The sequence below is a fragment of the Carcharodon carcharias genome, chromosome 28, assembly GCF_017639515.1.
Source record: "Carcharodon carcharias isolate sCarCar2 chromosome 28, sCarCar2.pri, whole genome shotgun sequence".
NCBI classification, from domain to species: domain Eukaryota; kingdom Metazoa; phylum Chordata; class Chondrichthyes; order Lamniformes; family Lamnidae; genus Carcharodon; species Carcharodon carcharias.
This window is the reverse complement of record NC_054494.1, coordinates 8,482,462-8,503,982: the sequence shown is the minus strand read 5'-3', so window position 1 is coordinate 8,503,982 and position 21,521 is coordinate 8,482,462. Positions and strand designations below refer to the sequence as shown.

The 21,521-nt window shown below is 46.1% G+C and overlaps 1 protein-coding gene across 38 annotated transcripts in view; it reads right to left on the bottom strand.

The window, feature by feature from the left end:
- Positions 1-21,521, bottom strand: part of LOC121270936 (sorbin and SH3 domain-containing protein 1-like) — a 221,347-nt gene that overhangs the window by 45,180 nt on the left and 154,646 nt on the right. For 30 of the 38 annotated variants that reach the window (XM_041176569.1, XM_041176575.1, XM_041176600.1 and 27 more), the window contains 5 exons: positions 20,791-20,916; positions 15,863-15,946; positions 12,485-12,550; positions 9,290-9,391; positions 7,773-7,822 (listed from right to left, as the gene is read on the bottom strand). In XM_041176569.1, the coding sequence (XP_041032503.1) occupies positions 7,773-7,822; positions 9,290-9,391; positions 12,485-12,550; positions 15,863-15,946; positions 20,791-20,916 (428 nt within the window). The remainder of the gene's footprint in view (positions 1-7,772; positions 7,823-9,289; positions 9,392-12,484; positions 12,551-15,862; positions 15,947-20,790; positions 20,917-21,521) is intronic. The other 8 variants (XM_041176572.1, XM_041176588.1, XM_041176581.1 and 5 more) reach the window with 6 other exon arrangements.

Below are 21,521 nucleotides of genomic sequence, written 5' to 3'. Positions count from 1 at the left end.
CACAGGGTTAAAATCCCACTCCAGAGACCCGAGTCCATAAGTGCAGGCCGCCACTCAAGTGCAGCGCTGAGGGGGGGTGCCGCGCTGTCGCAGATGCCTTCCTGCAGATGTGACGTTAAACCAAGGGCCCCTCCTACCCTCTCAGGTTAGTGTAAAAGGTCACATGGTACTATTTTGAAGAGCAGCAGGGGAGCTCTGCCCAGGTCCTCTGAGCAATATTTACCCCTCAGCCAATAGCAAAAAACGGACTGATCATTTGATTCATTCTTGTTTGTGGGATCTTGTTCTGTAAGAATTGGCTGCTTTGTTTCCTACATTACAACTCTGACACCAGTTCAAAGGTATTCCATTGGCTGCAAAGTACTTTGAGACATCCTAGGGTAATAGAATGATACCGCAAAGGAGGCCATTCAGCCCATCGCACCTGTGCCAGCTCTTTGAAAGAACTGGACAATTAGTCCCAATTCCCTGCTCTTTCCCAACATCTCTGCAATTTTTTTCCCCCATTCAAGCATTTATCAATTTGGCTTTGCAAGTTCAAACTGAGCCTGCCCCAAATGCCACTTCAAGTCATGCATTCTAGATCGTTCTAATAACTCACTGGATTGTCCTGCTTGAATTTTGTGGGTCTGGAATAGGGTATTCAGAGTGTGTTGGTTCCTTGGTGGGATAAATCGTAAATCAAAATCTCATAGTATCACCAACTTGAGATCTATTTTTTTATTAGTTGATGGGGTGTGGACATTGCTGGCTAGGTTAGCATTTATTGCCCATCTCTAATTAAGAGTCGACCACATTGCTGTGGGTCTGGAGTCACATATGGGCCAGACCAGGTAAGGCACATTAGTGAACCAGATGGGTTTTTAATGCATAGAGATGAGTACAGTCTGGGCCACCCCTCTGTGCTTGCCCCCTCACCCAGTGCTCTACGGTACAAACTCTCACCCATGAACATAAAAACTACTGATAATCTTAATTGTATAGGTTTGACAGGAATATAATTGGATTTGATTGTTGCTGTCTGATAGACGAGAAACATCAATGGTAGACATATGCTCAGAGCATCTTCTGGAGTGTATTTTAGAGCTCATATCATAGATCCTTTATACAACATTAATCCCTAAGACTGGCTGCTTTCCATTTCTTCCTCTCCCTAGTGACAGAGGCTTACGTAACACAGAGACCAGATGAGAAAAAATCAGTTCCTACCCCCTGCCCCTGCCATCTGATGGGGTATTAGATTTCCTGGTCATAAAACTCAGTGACTCCAAATCTGATCCGAGTTAAATACTCAAATTGCTTTTCAGCTGTGGAACCTCATTAACGATTCAACAAAGCTTTAACAAGCACATTATTGACATGTAACTTATTTATTGCCAATATTCCTGACATCATTTTTTGGACAGAAGAAGTTGAATCCCGAGAGGAGACGAATTGTCTGATAACAATTGTCACCTATAATCGCACCATTCTCTCTTTATTGCAATGTTTAATTTTTCATCAAAATTGGCCCTGCACCTTTCTCACAAGGCTGGGTTTGATGGCTCCCTCCATGCAATACTTTCTGTATTAACTATAGGACTCATCTTTTCTCAAAAACAGTGGACTGTAATTAAGATGTCTGATTGCCTCTACTTACATAGGAACATAGGAGCAGGAGTAGGCCCTTCAGCCCATCGAGCCTGCTCCGCCATTCAATACAATCATCACTGATCAACCACTTCAATGCCTTTTCCCCCCACACTATTCCCATATACCTTTAATGTCATTGGTATTTAGAAATCTGTTAATCTCTGCTTTAACCATACTCAATGACTGAACTTCCACAGCCCTCTGGGGTAAAGATTTCCACAGATTCACCACACACCGAGTAAAAAATTTACTCCTCTTCTCGGTCCTAAGTGGCTTTCCCCTTATTCTGAAATTAAAACAGCTGTACTACAGCTTTTACCCTCCCTCCAATAGACATTGATCCCAGAAAGCAGAGCTCCAGTGACAGGCAGAGCCCCTGGAATCAGGGGCGAGTAACACAATTAAGATCCCAACACCACTGCATAACTCACACAGTTTCTGCCTCCAAGTGCAGTTCCGGCCCAGAGATTGCCAGACGTAGGCCACATTTGGTCCCTTGAGCCCATTTTCCTCCTTCAGTTAAATCACAGCTGAGCTAAATCTCAACTCCATTATACTATCTTTGCTCCAAATTCCTCGATACTCTTACCCAACAAAAATCTAGCAAACTACTCTTGAAAACTTCCATTGACCCGCAGCATGCACAGACCAGTGGGTGAGAGAGATCCACATTTCCAATATCCTTTGCTTGAAAAAGTAATTTCTGATTTCAAGCTTGAACAGCCTAGCTCTAATTTTAAGATTATGCCCTTTGCTGAAAAAAGGAGACAAGCTGTCGAAGCTTTTCTTCTTGCACTCTTCAGGCGGGATTCGCCAGAATATCAATCGCAAAGGGAACAACAATTTATATAGCATGAGCAGAGTTCTGATTGGTTGGCAAGTGAACTCTGATTGCGAATGGCATTGTCATGGAACAGTTAACTGCCAAGCTTTTGTTTAAATTCAGACCAGGCAGGTTGACTCTGATTGGTCAAGACATTACCCCTGGGGAATGAACCAGGGAGTGGCTGTCCCCCAAGGTTTTGTGCAGTTGAAAAAGACATGATGCACGGACAAGCTCCTTCTGTCTGTGAAGGACAGGACCCTGTGTGAGAATATATTTAGCTTCTAGCACGTGTAAGTGAGCCACATTGTGAGCCCGACTGATTATCTTAAATTGGTTGTTGGTGTAATTCTTAGCACAATCAGGATTGTTTAACATGTTCTGTCCAATGGCAGAATCACATCTGAGGTTGGATGCTATGTTGAGTTTCGCAAGCACGGGCTGGTTGGGTATGGTCAGCACTTTGCTTGATGTGAAAAGCTGAAGGGACATGCTGTTTTGATATGGTCTGCTAATCATTGAGGGGTACAACCTATGTATCTGGCATCACACCCGCATTGAAAATCATATCTCACTTGTGTGATAGGCAGAACGTCTTTTTGGCTTGACAGCAACATCCTGTCAGTGGAGAATACCACTCGTGTTCTACTGCACTGTAGCAGTGTGCAGTGGCTAGCTTCACCTGTTGCTCAAGTTTTCCTCAATGTGCTAGTTGAGATATCTGCCAGGGGACTCTCTACTACTGTCTACCACTAGCCCACCTTCACTGGTCAATATACACACATTGGGATTCCTACAGTTCCACGCGCTGTAAGATTGGTCTGATCAGCAACCTTGTAAATAGGGCCCAAGCCAATTGCTCACTTGATGCTGAAATAGGGCACATCAAAGGCATCCTGAGGGATAGTGGCTACCCCTGATCAGATCATTTCATGCTCTATGCCCTGCCAACTCATGAATGATCCTGAGAAGTGCCCAGTCTACCTCCGGTTACCCTCAAAAATTTGAGTAACGCTGCTACTATGCAGTAGCAACACCAGTGGTATTCACCATTAACAGGATGCTGCAATCAAGCCAAAAAGACGCTCTGCCTATCACACAAATGAGTAATGTGGTGTATGAATTTCAGTGTCGGTGTGATGCTAGGTATATAGGCCGTATTTCACAAAGACTGGCCGTTCTGTACCAAACAACTATTATGCCCATTGTTCTGTATACCCCCCACTAACGGAAATAGTTTCTCTCTATCCACCTTAGAAAATTGAGGAAAGAGCTAGTGAGTGAGACTAACTGGACAATTCTTTCATGGAGGCTGGATAAGCCAAAAGTTTATCTTCTGTGCTGTAAGGTTTCCCATTCTGTGAAAATACACATTGTTTCTGTTGTCAGAGAGTCTACCCAGATTTTTAACTGAACATGAGTAGAAGGATCCCACAAGAGGGGACAGTACATTACTCCAACACACAGTAACCCTACATGAAACCACTCGAAGCTTGAAAGATTTCAAGACTTCCAATGGATTCACGATAGCGACATAAAGCTCTCAAACCAGCCTTGAATGCAAGAAAAAGGTTTGCAAATGGTAAAATTGCTTGAATAGTAAACTATCCCATGTCTTTTGCTGACCATATGTTTCATCTTTCAATGAGTGGGGTGACTGTAAGTTTTGGCAGACGTCCCCTCAGCTATTCTGTAACTGCAAGGAATTCCAATCACGTGACTAACATTCCACTTTATCTCAGCTCTCTACTCTTTCAAGTAAGAAATAGGATTCTTGGCCCCATTATTCATGCTGTGTTTGAGGATGTCCATCTCCCAGGGTGTTGCACTCAAGTTGTCAAGACTAAGATTAGAAGAGCCCAGGTAGGCTGGGTGGGGGAGGGGAACAAAGAGAGGTAAAGGAAATGGGAGTGTGGAAGGTGAGTTGGGGGGTGGTGGTGGTGGTGGAGAAGTGGAAGGTTTCAGCCTTGGGGACCAAAACCCATTATCCTCACCCATGTACTTTTTCCCCATCTACTTGCACTGAACACCTTAGCTCAGTGGAGCCAATGCCCCCATTGTCCTCCAGATTCAGTTCTCTCCATCCTCCCTATTTCCCCTCCATTCTCTTTCTTACCTTCTCACTCACTGCCCACTCTATTTTATGCAGGTACTGCACTTCAAAGCCGCTTTATTGGCTGTAAAGTGCTTTAGGACATCCTGAGGTCACAAACAGCACTATAAAAACACAACTCTTTTTCTTTCTACCACCCCCCCCCCGCCCCAACCATCTGTTGTATTTTTATAAAAACAAAAAAACTGCGGATGCTGGAAATCCAAAACAAAAACAGAATTACCTGGAAAAACTCAGCAGGTCTGGCAGCATCGGCGGAGAAGAAAAGATTACTTGAAACGTCAACTCTTTTCTTCTCCGCCGATGCTGCCAGACCTGCTGAATTTTTCCAGGTAATTCTGTTTTTGTGTTGTATTTTTATGTTTGCTTAATACAAACTTACTAATCTCACACAGACCGGTAAACTAAACGTAGGTTCGGTTTACTTGATACAGGGATTGCTCAGCAGCCAGATTTACGAAGAAGATTCAACACCTAATGTTAACTGGAAAGTACAGCTGCAATTCTTTCACACCACATGCTGCTAGCTAAACTGAAAGCTCCTCTGAACAATGTCTGCTGGTCTCATGGTTTATATCCTAGCTACTTACTCATTAGTATATTTCCTTTTAAAACAATACCTCAACATCATCTTCCCCCCCTCCAAATTCTGTCCTCCCTTTCTCCCAATCCCTCATCTCCTCTCCATCTCCCTCGAGTGCTTGCCCTCTCTCCTCACCTTCTTCTCCAACTGCCCTCTCTCCCCCCACTATCCTCCTGTCCCCTTTCTTCCTCTCCACATATCCTCACAACTCCCTTTCCGTCCTCTTGGCCTTCCTCCAGTTTATCAGCCTCCTTCCCATCTCCTCTTCTTGGTCCAATTCATTTATTCCCCTTCACATCCTCAAACTCCGCTTAGGAATACTACACTTAAACTTGACTCCTCAAGCGTAACGCAGCAGGACAGTGGCTCAGATTATAGAAATAGGAGGCCACATATTAGATTTCATTCACCAGGTGCCAAATATCAGATGCCACACTCCATTACAGGAGTAAAACAATCAATGTTTTTTATTTAAAAAGGCCTGTTAGTTAATTCTGGGCTTTCTAATGCGGAGCTTAAATGATCCAATTAGAAGGGAGAGGAAGGAAGCTAATCTCAAGTACAGGCCCCTGACACGAGGTAGGCCTCAGTGGAAAACTTCAACAGGACATAGGCAATTAAGCAGATAAATTTAATTATTTTCTTTTTGAAAATTATTTCTTTTGTGTTTACCATGTTATTAGAAGAATGTAGGCATTAACTATTTCTTCTCACAGCAAGGGATGCAAGGAATGCTTTATCAGACGTAATAATTGAAGTTGGGACTATATCATTTGAAAGGGAATTGGATAACTATTTGAAGAGGGAGAATACGAAAGCATACAGGAATCGGGATATGTGCAGGCAGCTCCAGTTAAAGATTCATTGGGCTGAATGGCCTCCCTCTGAGCTGTATTAAAATATATACACACACACTATACACACACATACAGATGAACAGAGAGATAGATGTATAGTGTGTATATATATATATATATATAAATAATATACACACAGAGAGAGAGAGAGAGAGGGGGAGATAGATAAAAGGAGATATGAAAATAAAATGAGTGAGAAACATATGGAGAGAGAGAGGGAGAGAGAGGGAGAGAGAGAGAGAGAGAGACCAATGCCTTAATTGTAAAAGGACAGCAGGGATTAAATGTTTTGTTGCTAAGATTCCTAGTTCAGTGTTCATTGGGCTCAATATCATAAACACGGGATCTTAAGCCTGACACCATTGCTCCTTCTGCCCCTGGAACCTCTCCCCCTCTCTCTAATCTTACTTTGTATCTCCCCTGTTGTGCTGTCACTGGGTTGCAGTCTCACCCGAAACAATCATTCACCATGTGGGAGGTCGGCCCATTAATATTAATGGGTTATTTACCATGGAGTGGATAAAGGCTGATGGTGGCTGGTGTGCAGCATAAACCCCAGCATAGATCTGTTGGGCTGAATGGCCTGTGTCTGTGCTGTAAATTCTGTCTAACATTATTTTACCTAATGTAGAGTGCAACACAATGAAAGTTGCACTCTGTCCTTATCTAACTGGAGTCTAACTTGGTTACAAATCAGGGATGGAAACCCTGACTGATTTAATTCTCTATTTCATATTTCATCTCACAGCTAATTGCAGCAGCAGTGCCCTGTTGGTTCAGTTCAAACTCCAGTGGAGACTGGGAGTCAGACTGGAGCCTTCAACAACAGCTTCCATTTATACAAAGCCATTAATGCAATAAAGCGTCACAAAGCGCATCACACGCGGGGCAATTTTAACTCAATTATTCTCTGCTCCCAGCACCACCCGATTTACAAATGGGTTTGTGCAAGCTCTCACTGGGTCTGGTTTGGGATCCGTGTACTGTGCCATGGAATAGTGGAATTGTTACAGTGTGTGGTTCTCCTTTAAGGTTCTAATGTGATTTTTTTTTAATAAAATCAGGAATGAATCTGAAACGTTTCAAAGGAAAAAGTACCCCTAGAGAGCAGAGCATGTCCCACCCTGTCTAACTGTTATCCCTGATGGTTCCAGCAGAAATAAACAGCTCCTGAGCACCACAGGAAGGGCTCGAGATTGCCAGGATTCAACCCCTGTAGTCTGACAGAGATGTATTCTCCTGAGAAAACACACAGTCATTAAAGAGGGACAGTCTTTAAGTCCTGGGGAGCTGGGGTGAGAGCTGTGAATGCACCACTTTCGCCAAGGTATTATCTCACAAAAGAAGGCTAATGACATTATGACAGTGTGGCGATGCAAATTCGAGACCGAATCAGAGTTTTTGCGCTGCAAATTTGCCAACTTCCGTTTGGTCGCGTCACAGGGATCCCGCTGGATCCTTCCAATCTTTCCTCAAATTCCCAACCATTTCTAAATACAAAGCCGGATAAAAGGTGGCACTAAAAAGAAACACAAATACACCTTCTCCAACTCCATTTCCAGCAGTAAAGACAGGGGAATCTCTGCCGCTTTGCCTTATCATACACACGCCTCTCATAACATTTATAGCTGGAGAGTCTCGGTGCACTCATTACGCAGCAAACTGAACAGTACAGCACAGACCTGAGGTACCGATGGAGATGATGGTGTACTAGAGACAAACTAAAATTGCAGATAAACGCTGAGCTCACTGATGGTTACTTACTAATTTGAGCGCTCGGACGGGGTTTCCAAGGGAGAACTCAGTGCTGCACTCTGAAAGAACAGAAACAAAAGAGGGTTATCGATAAACCTAAAATAAACGTACACAATAAGCGAAAAGGCAGCTAAGAGGGGAAAGTAGCTGCGCTGATAAGAGTGAAGTTCGCAGTCAGGACCCAGAGTGTAGCACTGCTTCCAATCTGATGCCTTTCAACTCACACACCACATTAACGTTCTGAAACTCTTGTTTGGTTGAATAAGCCCAGTGTTTTGAGAAGTTCCCTTAGGGTGGGTGATGGGGGTGGGGGCAGGGGGTGGGGGTAGGGGAGAGAGTGGGTGGGTGGGTGTGACAGATTGAACAACAGCCAATGTGCAGCTTCTTGCTTAGCCTCTGTTCTTTTGTTTGTGAGTGAGTCATTATGCATCAAGCCAAAAAGCAGAGAAAATTTTTAACCGGCTTTGGAGAACTCGCACAGGCTTAGAGCTGGACCATTTTTAAACTAATCCCTGCTCTGGACAAACTTATCCCTTTCTTAATATAGCACCCATAGAGTTCCTTTTATTTAAAGTGGAGCTATGGTCCTTAGTTAGGAGAAATAATGCTGTAAATTTAGAGCATTATGCTATCCCTGCTTTCTTGAAAAGCTAGATTCACACTGCCCCCTTTGCCCTTTCACAGAACTCATCAGGTCTGGCTCTTTGTTCCAAAGCATTTCAATGTGATAGCCAAAACCGTGGTAAGCAGTATGCAAACAGCTCTCCCAACAGCTGCTGCTGCTGCTGTTCGACTAAACAAATACTTGACTCAGGAAGCGTCAAGCTCACTAATATGAAAGTCCTAATCGCAGGCAACTTGGCCAAGCAGGCAGCTAAACGAGCAGAGCAGGAGAAATAACAGGAGAGAATTACCATCTGCAGCTCCATCTCGACAGCCTCCCGCTCTCCGAGTCTTAACCGACTGTTAGCTGGAGAAGTATTCCCGGTGAATGGATGGGGGACGGAGTGGATATTGCTGGGGCTAGCCCACAGCAAGCACAACAACAGGAAGCAGTTGAAAAAAAAGAGAGCATACACACATACACAACCATGCAAAATTGCATCTGCCATAGAGGCACGGTCTGGAAACAGAGTCAGGGGCTAATGGCCAATCTCGATTCTGAAATGTAGCCAAGAGGTTTGGAGCCAATTCCTGCAGGGAGCTTGTGCAAGAGAGGCAGTTTCATTTTCAGGACACGGGGTTGAATTGTCACTCAACAAACAAACAAATCTAATAATATTTTAATTTTATAATAGAGAGAAAAAAAACACTCAAAAAGAGGTACAGGAACGCTATACTGGGGACGAACAGCTCCAGCCTTGGCTAATAGCATGCTAATTTTCAGTTGATTACAAGCTTATTAACCTTCCACATGAGATTCACTGCAGACCCCATGCTGATTGATTGCTGGGGGTGTACAATCTCAGCAGTGGAAGGATTAAAGCACGCAGTGAGTGGCCAATAATGGAGGAAGTTGAGAATACCTTGTACATCCATGCGTCCTGGCTTCGAAAAATCTTCTCCATCTTTTCCAAGTCTGTGTCTAGCTCAGCCTGGTACAGATATAGATCTTTTTCTAGCTGATCCTGATTAAAGAAAGGAGGGAAGAAAAAGGATCGGGGAGTTCAGTTGCAGCAAAAGGGAAACGGACGCCTCAACATGTTAAAGATAGAAGCCAAGTACACACGGAAATCAGCAAGAAAATAAAAGGGAGCAACTCAGGAGTGTTAAATGGAAACCCAAGAGTCCACATTCTGCACTCACAGTACTCAGCTGAGTATCCCGAGTGCAAAACAACTGTGGATTACAGACACAGCTTTTTTTTTTAAAACGTTCGCAAGGTTTGAATTTCAAGATGTAAACAAACACACACAAACCAACACACACACACGTACACTCCATGTGAAACTGATACCTGTGAGGACCAACATTAATTTAATGGAAATAATTGAGATTTTTCTTCTCAAATTGTACTTATTTTTCAAAGGCTCGGTCTCCATTTACTGCTTGCTGATCACTTTATTCAGTTTGTCTTCTCCCCTCCAACCCAACAAACCATGTTCAATACGCATCAATTGCCAAACTTCATCAGGGCCCAGGTACAACTTTACTGAGTGGGTGAGAATTTTTCTGGAAGACAATTGTTCTTTTTTTTTACTTCCCCAGTTTCTGGTGTTGGGCAGTAATAGCTTAGTTGTACCTTGCTCATAGTGCCATTATTCTTCATGTAGGAGTCTAAATGGTGAACATCGAGCTGTTTGACTGTAAGGTCAGCACAGTGTTCTTTTAATTGATTCTTGGGATGTGAACATCACTGGCAAGACTAACATTTACTGTCCATCCTTAACGACACTTGCAAGAAAGTGGTGTGGGTGGGGGTTGGGGGAGGGTAGGGGGAGGGAGGGTAGTTACCTTCTTCAAACACCACAGTCCATGTGCTCTAGGTGTGCCCACAGTGCTGTTAGTCAGGTAGTTTCAGGATTTTGGCTGAGTGAGCGTGAAGGAACGGTGATATAGTTCCATCTCAGGGCGGTGAGAGGAATGGAGCGGAACTTGCTGTGGTGTTCCCGCGCATTTGCCGCCCTTACCCTTCCAAGTTGTGGAGTTTGCGATTTGGAAGGTGCTGTCAAAGGAGCCTTGGTGAGTTGCTGCACTGCATCTTGTAGATGGTACACACTGCTGCTACCACTATGTGTTGGTGGCAGAGAGAGAGGATATTGACCCAATCCCATCTTTCTGTGATGACCACATTCACACTTTCTGAAAGGGTGGGCTAGGGTGGGGGTGGGAAACCACTGCACTGCAAACAGGAACAGGAACATTTTCCTTCCTTCTCAACTCCAGGGTGCTGAGGCCAATTGTGCTCCACCTCAACACAGAGCTTCAGTCTGTTTGGCTCAATACCTGGAGTAGGGATCCAATGAGCAGTTTAGTGATCATTTTCCTCCTTTTCAATGGACAAGGCCATCAGAACATAAGAAATAAAAGCAGGAGGCCAGTCAGCCCTTCCAACCTGATCCCGCCATTCAATGAGATCATGGCTGATCTGATTTTGGGTTTAACTTCACTTTCCTGTCTGTCCCCAAATAAACCTCGACTCCTTTGTAGGTCAAAAAATCTCCTCCAGCTCTGAATATGTTCAATGACCCAGCCTCTACTGCTCTCCATGGAAGAGAACTCTAAAGACTACTGACCCTCAGAGAAGAAATTCCTCCCCATCGGTGTCTTAAACTGGAGACCCCTTATTTTGAAACTATGACCTCTAGTTCTAGATCAACAATGAGGGAGGAATTGGGACTCTGTCTCAGAATGCTGCACCGATCTCACCTCAGGTGCAACCTCCCTTTTCTCCTCAAGGTCCATGAATGTGCAATCTGCACCCTGTCTGAACCTTTTTATCCTGGCTTTGGTTTCACCCCCTTGCCCCCCACCCCAACAACATTCCCATCCTAACCAAGGTAATCAATTCAACACACATGATGCAGGCCACACTACATTATTCCTTCTCAACCTTTAATATAGTCCATCCTTCTGCGGATATCATATTCACTCAAGCCTCTCTCCCTGGGCTCCTTCCGGCCGGGCTCACCAATCTCCCCAAGGTACAGCCTCCAGCTGCATAGCACCGACTTCTGCAACCTCCTTCAGCCTGACACACCAGGGCATGGTCTCATGCCAGCCACACCCCACTCACCCTGACCACCTCCTCCAGCCCCACGCTCCCCATGGCTAACCTGCAACCAAAGCCCATTTGACTCCTGGCAAGTGTGACTTCTGAGATTGGTCAACACTTGGTTGGTTAATTCTTGTGGAGAGACAAAGGCTCTCAGCCACAAATGTAGCTCATACAATAAGGTGTTCAGGAGTTCCTGCAGTCATCACGGAATGGCACATACTCTGTAGTTGTGATGGAACACGCCCATCCCAAGCCTACTTTTGTACAGTCCTTGAGGAGATTGTACAGCAGGAACTGATCAGTCCTGTGCGCATTTCTAAATCCCAGGGAGCAAGATTTAGAGATCCAACTCAATTTTCACCATTTGAATTGTGTATCAACCCTTGGTTGAGTAACGATAGTCCCACCTCAGAGATGGACTGGTCTGAGTCTCATATCAAGTGGGAGCAAGAGGCTCAGAATGCGAGCTGTTTCTTCTGGGGACGGTTGGTGTCAGTCAGACCTTGTAAAAGGCTCTGCGTTCGGGGAACAACGCAGAGAGAGGACTAAGCACTGGAAGCAATGGGCCATCTCGCATATATATCAGAGAAGGGCTGAAGAGGAATATTTGATTGCTGTTAACACCATTTGTTAAGGGCTGCCTTCATGATCTATATGCAAGAGGGACGCAACATGCACCAGTGATTACAGTCACAAGGCCACAGTGATTTTATATTGAAGCGTTCAATCAGTATCTAATCATTCTGCAATGATCTGAGGACCAGCGAGAACAATGCTGAATGCAAATGTTAGAAAGGAAACAAACGGCGGAAGTCTGAAATGAAATCAGGAAAGGCAGGTCAGCCAGCCTCTGAAAGAGAAGACAAGATTAACCACACTGAAAAAGTCACCCCACAAAACAGGGACTTAAACTGTCCTCTTTCAGAAGCTGATTGGGTTAATGCTACTAAGACAAGGGATGGTCGGTCACACAGCACATCAGAGAAATAGCTACAAGAGTTACCTTTCTATCCTCTACAGAAAGGATAGAGCATTCTCCTGGTGTATAATCCCAAATCTTTTTTGGAGGCTGATGAAGAGCAAAGGAGGAAGTGAAGAAATGAACAGAACAAAACATCACAAAGGAACGTGGGAACCAGGAGGTCAAAATTCAAACAGATCGCCACACAAAAAAAAACCTCACTTTAGAACCAAAGTCTGAATTCACTGCTCGTGCACAGGAGGAGCTGCAGAGCCAAGCCGACCGAGTGGGGATGGGTTGGATTTCTGGTCTGGGATGAGTTCGGCTATCTCAGTCAAGGCAGGAGACAGGGCCGCTAAAAACAGTGGCTAACATGCACCAGGGAAGGAGCAAAAAGCAACATCAGCTGGGGTGTGTGTCCTGGACCGCCTGCCTACAGCCCCTGCTGGAATCAGTTTTCTGTGGGTGGGTGTGGGCAGACCATCTTCCTGCTGTGTGACCTGCATGGTAGGATAGTTTCCTGACATTCACACTGGCCTCTTGGGTGAGGATGGTAACCCATGGCAGCCGTCAGTGAGGTAGAAAGTGGTACACGCTGGGTGGTATCACAGTGGCAGCCTGCAGCAACAATCGATGGACATTGTGGTGTCTCAGCTGAGCATTTGTCATCAGAATCAGTTAACAGTAGAGAGTTAGATTCTCAATGTGTATTTCCAATTTTTACTTGTGAAGCTGTGAGCTATTCTAACACAGGTGGCACCATACCCAAGCAACCCAGCGTTTGTACAGACACACACACACACACACAGGGTCAGTGTCCAGCAGGCGGCATTAGACAGAGATCCAGGGGCTTCCCCCACCCCTTTCCCAGCCCCTTCTGGCCTAGAGACCAGAAGTCCAGGCCCTGCAATGCTCAGCTCTATATCTGGCGATCTGGATTTAAAATGCAGGGAGGAAAGCTACACTTCCTTACTTGGAGAGATTTAACATATGTTTAGAATGCATTCTTACAGTTGGTCAGCTGTATGCATCGAGAGCACAGGGCAAGGCTCCTGTGGTTAGCAACCCAAAGCAGGAATTTAAGATGGCTATGATTTTGACCCCCTAGTTCCTACTTCATACAGGGTCGATTCAGAACAGGTAGGAAGAAACATTAGAGAGAGTTATCTACACTGGCAAGGGCAGACAGGAGAACTCGCTAACAACACACAGAGGAAAGCTTTCAGTTGACCAGGTCATTTTACAATCACTTTCTTTGTAACCATCTCCCAAGGCTGGTTTTATCAGTATCTCGCCTAAAGGAAATGACTCTATGCGAGGGCAAAGGTACAGATGGCCGAGGCTGATTGGTCCAATTGGATTTCTGGTACCTACCACATTGATAAATGGCTGATATGCAGGATTGTAATGCAGGACAACAGAAATAGACCATTATTTATAAGGTGTTTCAGTCACCTCAGGTTTGATACTATTCAAATGCACACAAAGTGCTTTGCTGTCATCTTCTGAAGGCATCAAATGTGCTGATTGTAGTCCGACAGCCCACAGGCCTCGTGTGTTTAACTCTGCCCTCCCCATCACTGACCTTGGGCATGACCCCTGCCCCCCCATCCCACGCCACCACAGGCCCTGGCCGTGCAACCACACCCTTCCCCCATCCCTCACACCCACTTCTTGTGTTTCATAACAGGGCTTAGGAGTTGAGTTAGTGCCTGAAAAATGCTGAATCTCAGGCGATTAAGACCATGGTTCTGATGGCAAACAAAGCTTAGAAAGCAAAGCCCTTCAGGTTGAAGTTAAGAAGCTGGGCCTGTGGTGGGGAGCCTCACCCCTGGAACACTCAACCTCCACATCTCTCCCAAGCTGTCACGAGGTGGCATCATCTCAGCCGACAGGCCATTTTTCAGCAGGCTCCCTCTGTCCACTTCCGCACTGGTCATTGGGAGGTGCTTCAGGTCAGCTGCAGAGTCCGGCAGGACCGAGGAACACACTGGGCACTTTCTAAACCCGGGCTAGCCCTACACTGCACATGGCCTCGGTGCCCAGCAGAGCGAAACTGTGCCTGCCTCCTCTCAGAGGCTGGAACTGGCATCGGCTCCTGATTTACCACAGTGTTGGTGCAGTTGGTGCCCCTTCACACCACTGCCAAAGGTGCTAGGGGAGTGAATGAGGAGGCTTCCGATCAGTGATAGCCTCAGGAATCACCCCTATGCTGTCACAGTATGCAGCAGCCACTCAAATAGCAGAGAGGGGGTGATCTAGTTCTTGCAGAGAGAGGTAAAGGAGTGCAGACTTGTCCAGCAAATTCCCCGACACCACCACTTTATATCACCTGGGTTTTCCAGAGTGGGGAACTGTAACCAAGGCAATGGGGCAGGAAGGGAAGTTCCTGGTCCTCCCTTTTCATTCCGCATCCCAATTCCTGGTGTCCGCTCTGGGGGAAGGGGGACGGGAATGGGGAAGTGAGGGTGATGAAGTGGGGTGGGGGTAGAGAGTGTGGCAGGGGCGTGGGGTGAAAGGGGAAAGAGTGCACGTCGGCGGGGGTGGGGGGGGTGAAAGGGAGCGTGTCGAGGGTGTGGGTGGGTGGGTGGGGGGGGGGAGAGGAAGAGGGCGTGCTGGTTGGTGGGGGGGGGGTGGGGGTGCATCATGAGGGGAAAGGACTGGCCACAAGGGGGAGGGAGAGGGCACCTGGGGTGACAATCAAGGTTATGACCGGGGCGGGACAAGAGAGGGGGAGGACAATGGTGAGGGCGCAAAAGGGGGTTGCGGCAGGAGTGAGACAGGGGGAGGAAGGAGTGAGAGGGTGCAAGAGGGGGAGAGATGAGGAGTGAAGAGAAGATTGGGAGAGGGAATTGGAGATGAGGAGAGAGAGCTGCAATGGGATTGCATAGGCAATTAGAGAGACAGGGAGCTCAACAACACTACACTGAGCTGATTTTCCAATCACCATTTCATATGGAAATGATGCCAATGGCCTGTCAGGTTCTCTCCCTCTCCCGATGGGACTGAAACTCACTGGGGTTCGGATCTTAGGACATCAAGTAGCTAATAAACATCTCACCCAAGTGATCCCTCCATAGTGAGGGCCTAGATAGTAGCAGAGACCGGGCTATCAGCAGAGAGTCCTGTTCCTGCACTCACCTGATATCCACACATGGACTCGCTCCACTTCATCGCTAGCCCTGGGGTACTGAGGCCAACTCTAGTCAGCACCTGCTATCCTGGCTGAGACTGACACAGAACACAGCCAGTGACTGGATAATAATGGGGCTGTCGTTGCTTTTTATCTTAAACAGATAAAATGACTCATTCAGGTTCTGAAGCTCCGAAGGGAAAGCTCTTCAACTCTGGTGAAATTATTTCAGCAATTGCAGCAAAGAACGAACACCGAACCAATTTTTAACTTAATCGGTGACTTACCGGCTTGCCGAACTCCAGCTCCGAAAAGAACTTATACCAAGGTTCATTCCTTAAATCTATTTCTTCCGGACTAATGTCCCGATTCTGAAGAGGTAACAGTATGGGAGTGGAGGAGAAAGGAGAAGGTTGAGTAAAGTCTATAGAACAGCATGATGTATACCATGGACAGCAGGAGCTGGGATATGGATGGACAAACTACCCGGCACAGGCACTCGAGTCCAAAAACACATCAGAATTGGTCAATGATATCTAGAGTTTCTTTGTTATTTTATAAAAAAGGCCGAATTGTCTTAGTCCAGTCCAGTTGTCTCGGTTTTTGATGGACCAGTGTAGACAGAACTTTACTCTAACCCCGTGCTGTACCTGTCCTGGGAGTGTTTGATGGGGACAGTGTAGAGTGAGTTTTACTCTGTATCTAACCCCATGCTGTACCCGTCCTGGGAGTGTTTGATGGGGACAGTGTAGAGTGAGTTTTACTCTGTATCTAACCCCATGCTGTACCTGTCCTGGGAGTGTTTGATGGGGGCAGTGTAGAGGTGGCTTTATTCTGTATTTAACCCTGTGCTGTAGCTGTCCTGTTTGATGCTGACACTGGTTTGATATAGAAACAGTTTCACTGACATCCATCATATTAATGACGTTAAACGAGTTGTTTTGAAAGTGTAAAAAAAAATCTCATTTTAACAGACACTGTCTTTATGAAAAAAAAAGGCTGCTGTTTTTGATATAATCATTAAAGTTCAATCAGTGATGTTCGGTGGAGTCAAGTGCACTGTTCAAAGGCCATGCCATATATCCAGTAAAATGGAGAGAGAGATCAAGGATTAATGCACAAAAGGGAGAAGCAGTGAATGAATAGAGGCAGACTTTCTGGAATAAGAAATGTTTTGAAAGAGGGTTAGATATCAGAGATACTGTGAATACAGAAGAGAGGCTATTCTTGCCAGGACTGTACAGAGTTTGTGTAGCTTACTGCAGAGGGACCACATGGTATTATAGTGATCCACACAGTTCTAATAGTTCAATCCTAATGTTGTGCTCAAGTCAGCTGGGTGCTCTGTACCCACAAGTTAAAGGAGGGAAAGAGAAAATGAAGTCAAACAGGGATCCTGCTCCTCACAGCTATCAACTGCCTGCAGTTGGAAGTATCTGTTTAAGTGTTTGTAAAGGTTTGGTTTCAGCTGTTCTATCCTCCTGAACTGGCTTATTCTGCTGCTACTTGCTGATCCAGGTCACATGGCCGCCGGGCACGATATCGGCAGGACAGCTTTGACTGTGACACCGCAGCCCAGCGCAATTCACCACCTTCCAGAGGGCAAAGGAAGGAATCAATGTGGGAAGACTGGACGGAGCTGTCAGCCGGGGCAATTTAAAAGGGTACAATCCCCATAATGTGTCTGTGTCACATCACGTGCTTATAAAACGGAGCTGAAGCACTCTCTGACATCCGACAGGAACTTTCATTACCAGCTGCTCAGGAGCTTATAAACTGTTGGCGATGACCTTTTCACTTTTCATTAGGGTACAGCATCCACCAGATCACTGCTGCAGCAGAGAGCAGCAGGGAACAGAGACTGGCAGCCCTCAGCCCAACAACGCAAGCTGCTTTCCTTAACTGGCCTCAGACACCCGTCATTTTATTTTCTTAAAGACAATAATGCAAAAAACCCTGCCTCGAGCAGCATGCCGAGACAAACCCTATATAACATCCCTCGCAAACGTGATATCTAGCTACATATTACACACCAGCTCCACTTGCAAACACCACCACTTCACCGGGTTATGACAGGCCCACCCACACATGCAGTACAAAGTATCTTTGTACTGCTTCGTTCCCAGTGTGGAAACTCACTCGACGAGGGACACTGGTCCCAGCACAGAACTGATCGTCAGCCCGCACTGCTCCTTCCCCTCATAAAACGATCCAGTCCATTCAGTTGATGTTGCCGTTTTCTGTTCACGCTTCACTCTTTAGTTGCGAACTATCTCCTGGGAGAACGTTCGACACAGAGTCCCTTCTGGATGACAAGGCAGTGTGTGTTTCTTTTCAGCCAATCGTCAGTTGTTCACCATCTACAAGCCAATGGCCACTCACTGCCTCTGGGGAGAGAGTTTATGCTCGGCGTGCTTAGAAATGTGGCCTGTGTAGAAATTTTGTGGGATTTGCTGTGGGATGTCACACACACCATGATAAATCACTCAACCTGTTTAGAATTTTGTTAGCTCTAACCTCAAGGCATAAGTGGTGCAGGAACTCTGTTGTAATGCAAAGTGCGTTCGCTCAGTGCAGTTTGGCTGGGTTACAGCAGGGCCCAAATCCACCACATCACCCAGGAATGCGTTTGTGGTGATTCACTGCAGACAGCTGGGTTCTCTCTCAGACAGTCACCTTCCAATTATTCTGCAGACGGTGCTGTTAGCGGCTCCTCTTCCAGCTGTACATCTACAAGGAGTGGAATTTTGAAAAGTTCTGGGATAGCATCAGATTGACAGATAGGGTTCCGCATGGCACAGATGAGCCAGCCCTTCTTTATCATCAGCGTACGAATGTCCAGCGGTCACCTTTGGAGTAAAATACCCTTAAATTGCAGCTGCTCCGGATGAAATTCTCTGCCTGGTGATTGTAAGTATTTAACTTAAAATGAAGCTGTTCAGTTATCGTTCCACATAAAACCATTGCTTGTTTGTCACCCACTCACCAACATGGCTCCAGTGGGCCTTGGAGTGACAGCTCTGGGATGCTGAAGCCGGGACAGAGCTGGTGCATGGTAGGAGTAAGCAGCTTTACTCCGCGTCTAGCAGCAACATGCCAGACCTGCGACCACTTGGTGCTGACACTGAGACTACGAAATTCATCTTGAGTGGTAGATGGGGCAGGCGCCAGTGAATTGGCAGTCTCAACGCAGAGAATAAATCAGCTGGGGTGCCTATCGCAGGTTTCGCAATATCAACGAAGATTAATTCCACTCTTGGCATCTCAGTGTCAACAGAAAAGCAATAATTTACAGTCGCTCGGGAACACAGAACTTCAATATTGCTGGAACGTGGGGCACGTTTTGAAGCTTTTCATCGAGCACTCGACAGGACTAGACTGCCAAATTTCAAACACACACAAAAATTGATACCAAAGTGGAGCATAAATTATTGCGATCATTTGAAATTTGGCAATCCCGAATTTGTCCTGATGAGTGGAATTCCAAAGGCTTTGGCAACTTGCCTGCCCATCCAGAAAGATTATAATTTTAAAAAGAGCTATATAATTGCTACTCAGTTACAGCTGCAAGGTGAGTCAGTCTGGCCATGGGCCTGAGGCTTAAGGAATTGCCCTTTGGTGTAGTTCTCACAGACAGGAGCAGCTTTCATTTTTCACAGGGCATAATAAGAGTCATAACAGCACAGGAGGATTCCACTCTGCCCATTAAGCTCATGCCAGCTCTCTGCAGAGCAACCCCGTCAGCCCCATTCCCCAGCTCAATTCCGGCATCCTCGCAAGATTATTTCCCTCAAATGCCCATCCAATTTCCTTTTAAAATCATCGGGCTTCTCCGCTCCCACAACACTCACAAGGCAGCATGTTCCAGATTATAAGAAGAATTTAACGCGGCTTGGAAGGAATTCTCTGATGGCAAAAGATATTTTAGTAAATCTGAGGTCCAAGTATCTCCTAGTGACTCTGCTTCCCAATCCCAAATCCCTAACCATTCTCGCCCAACCTCAGGACCTTAACCACAATGTTGACCATGAGAGTGAAACAGTGACTTCGATTTACTTCTGCATCTTTCAGTTTAATTGGACTATCTGCAAGAATGTTCTATTAATGATATCCTCCTCAGGTTGCGGGGGGTGCTTGTGTTGTTGTGTTTTATCCCAGAAACGCTGAGTTAATCCAGTATCACCTTTCCGGGTCCAATTAAAATACCCACTACCTCTCTCCCACCACTGAAGGAACACTGACCCACTTCAGACTCTCAGACCACCCTTGCCATTCTAGGTCTACCATTCACAAGCTTAAACTCGTCCAAAACTCCATCGCCTGCATTTTCTCTCAGTCTCAGTCTCGCTCGCCTGCCAGTCTGTCCTCAGCCTCCACAGCTTCCCCTTCCCCTGGCTTATTTGTTTACTCCTCTCCCCCAGGCTGGTGGGGTGAGGCCACGTTGGGCTTTAATAACAAGAGCAATCTCGCCTGTAGCCCAGTCCACATGGTAAAGTGGTCTGACTCTGCCCTCCTCGTCCATCCACGGTCCCCCTTGCCGGTTCACTTTCAGTGGCATAAGCCCGAGAGACTTCAGCAACCTCATCTCCTCCTCCTCGAAACCCTTCTCCCGATCTTCCCTCCCTGTTGACAAGCCTCGTCTTTTCAAATGTGCATCTGGTCATTGCCAAAAACTGCTCCACTCCTCTCTGTCCAACACCCTGGGGTGTCTGATAGCGTTAAAGGACATTTTAGAAATGCAAGGTTTTATTAGTGCCATTACAGGACTGGGAACTCAACACAAAAAGGCAAAGTCACAGGCTCCACTGTAGCCTTGAGTGTGGGTCAAAGGCAGCACCTGGATTCCCTAGCCCACAATGCATCCTAGCTATGCTGTCTCGCAAAATTCCTCTTAAAATGTCCCCAGCTTATTGCAACACAGCATGAATGGGGCAAGACGGTAACCGAGAAGCAGCGATTTCAGATCATCGCCTCGAAGAGAACAAATCAGTTCAATACAATCTGCTCCAAACTTAACCAGGGCCACATTAAATTGCCTTACTTACCAAATGAAAACCAACATTGGAACAATTATATACCCAGGACAAGACTTACAGGACAATGGGGACTGAAGCAAACTAATAACATGGGTTGTTGGAGAGTGATGAAGCCGTTTAATGGAATGCAAAAAGCTTCATCTGTACCCAAAGATCACGCCAATGCAAACTCCACTTACATCTCTTCCTGTTCCTTCATGATGATTTGAATGATTTTCGCTCTGTAGCTGTCCATTTTTGTAGCTCAGGGTGTTATTCTGTATGAATGCCAGTGCTGGGTCTAGCTCGCTGCTTTCTTCCGTCTTCTGGTGCAAAAAGGTCAGTGAAATAAACATTGCGTCTCCAACGTGCACTTAGGTTTCAGGGTTCAACACAAAAAGGGACTGAACCCAATGAGTGACAAAAACGCATGCAGAAACATGCAAGAGGAGGAACAGAAAATTAAAGGCCCATCACCTTTCGGCTTGTAGACAAAGTAGAAATAGATTCTGCTTCCGTTGAGTACAAATGGCAGTCTCCTGTATTCCAGTGAGAGTCAGTGTGTGTCTGGAACTGTACCCCAGTGAGAGTCAGTATGTGTGTGGAACTGTACCCCAGTGAGAGTCAGTGTGTGTGTGTGGAACTGTACCCCAGTGAGAGTCAGTGTGTGTGTGGAACTGTACCCCAGTGAGAGTCAGTGTGTGTGTGGAACTGTACCCCAGTGAGAGTCAGTGTGTGTGTGGAACTGTACCCCAGTGAGAGTCAGTGTGCGTGTGGAACTGTACCCCAGTGAGAGTCAGTGTGTGGGTGGAACTGTACCCCAGTGAGAGTCAGTGTGTGTGTGGAACTGTCCCCTAATGAGTAGTTAGTGTGTGTGGAACTGTACCCCAGTGAGAGTCAGTGTGTGTGGAACTGTACCGCAGTGAGAGTC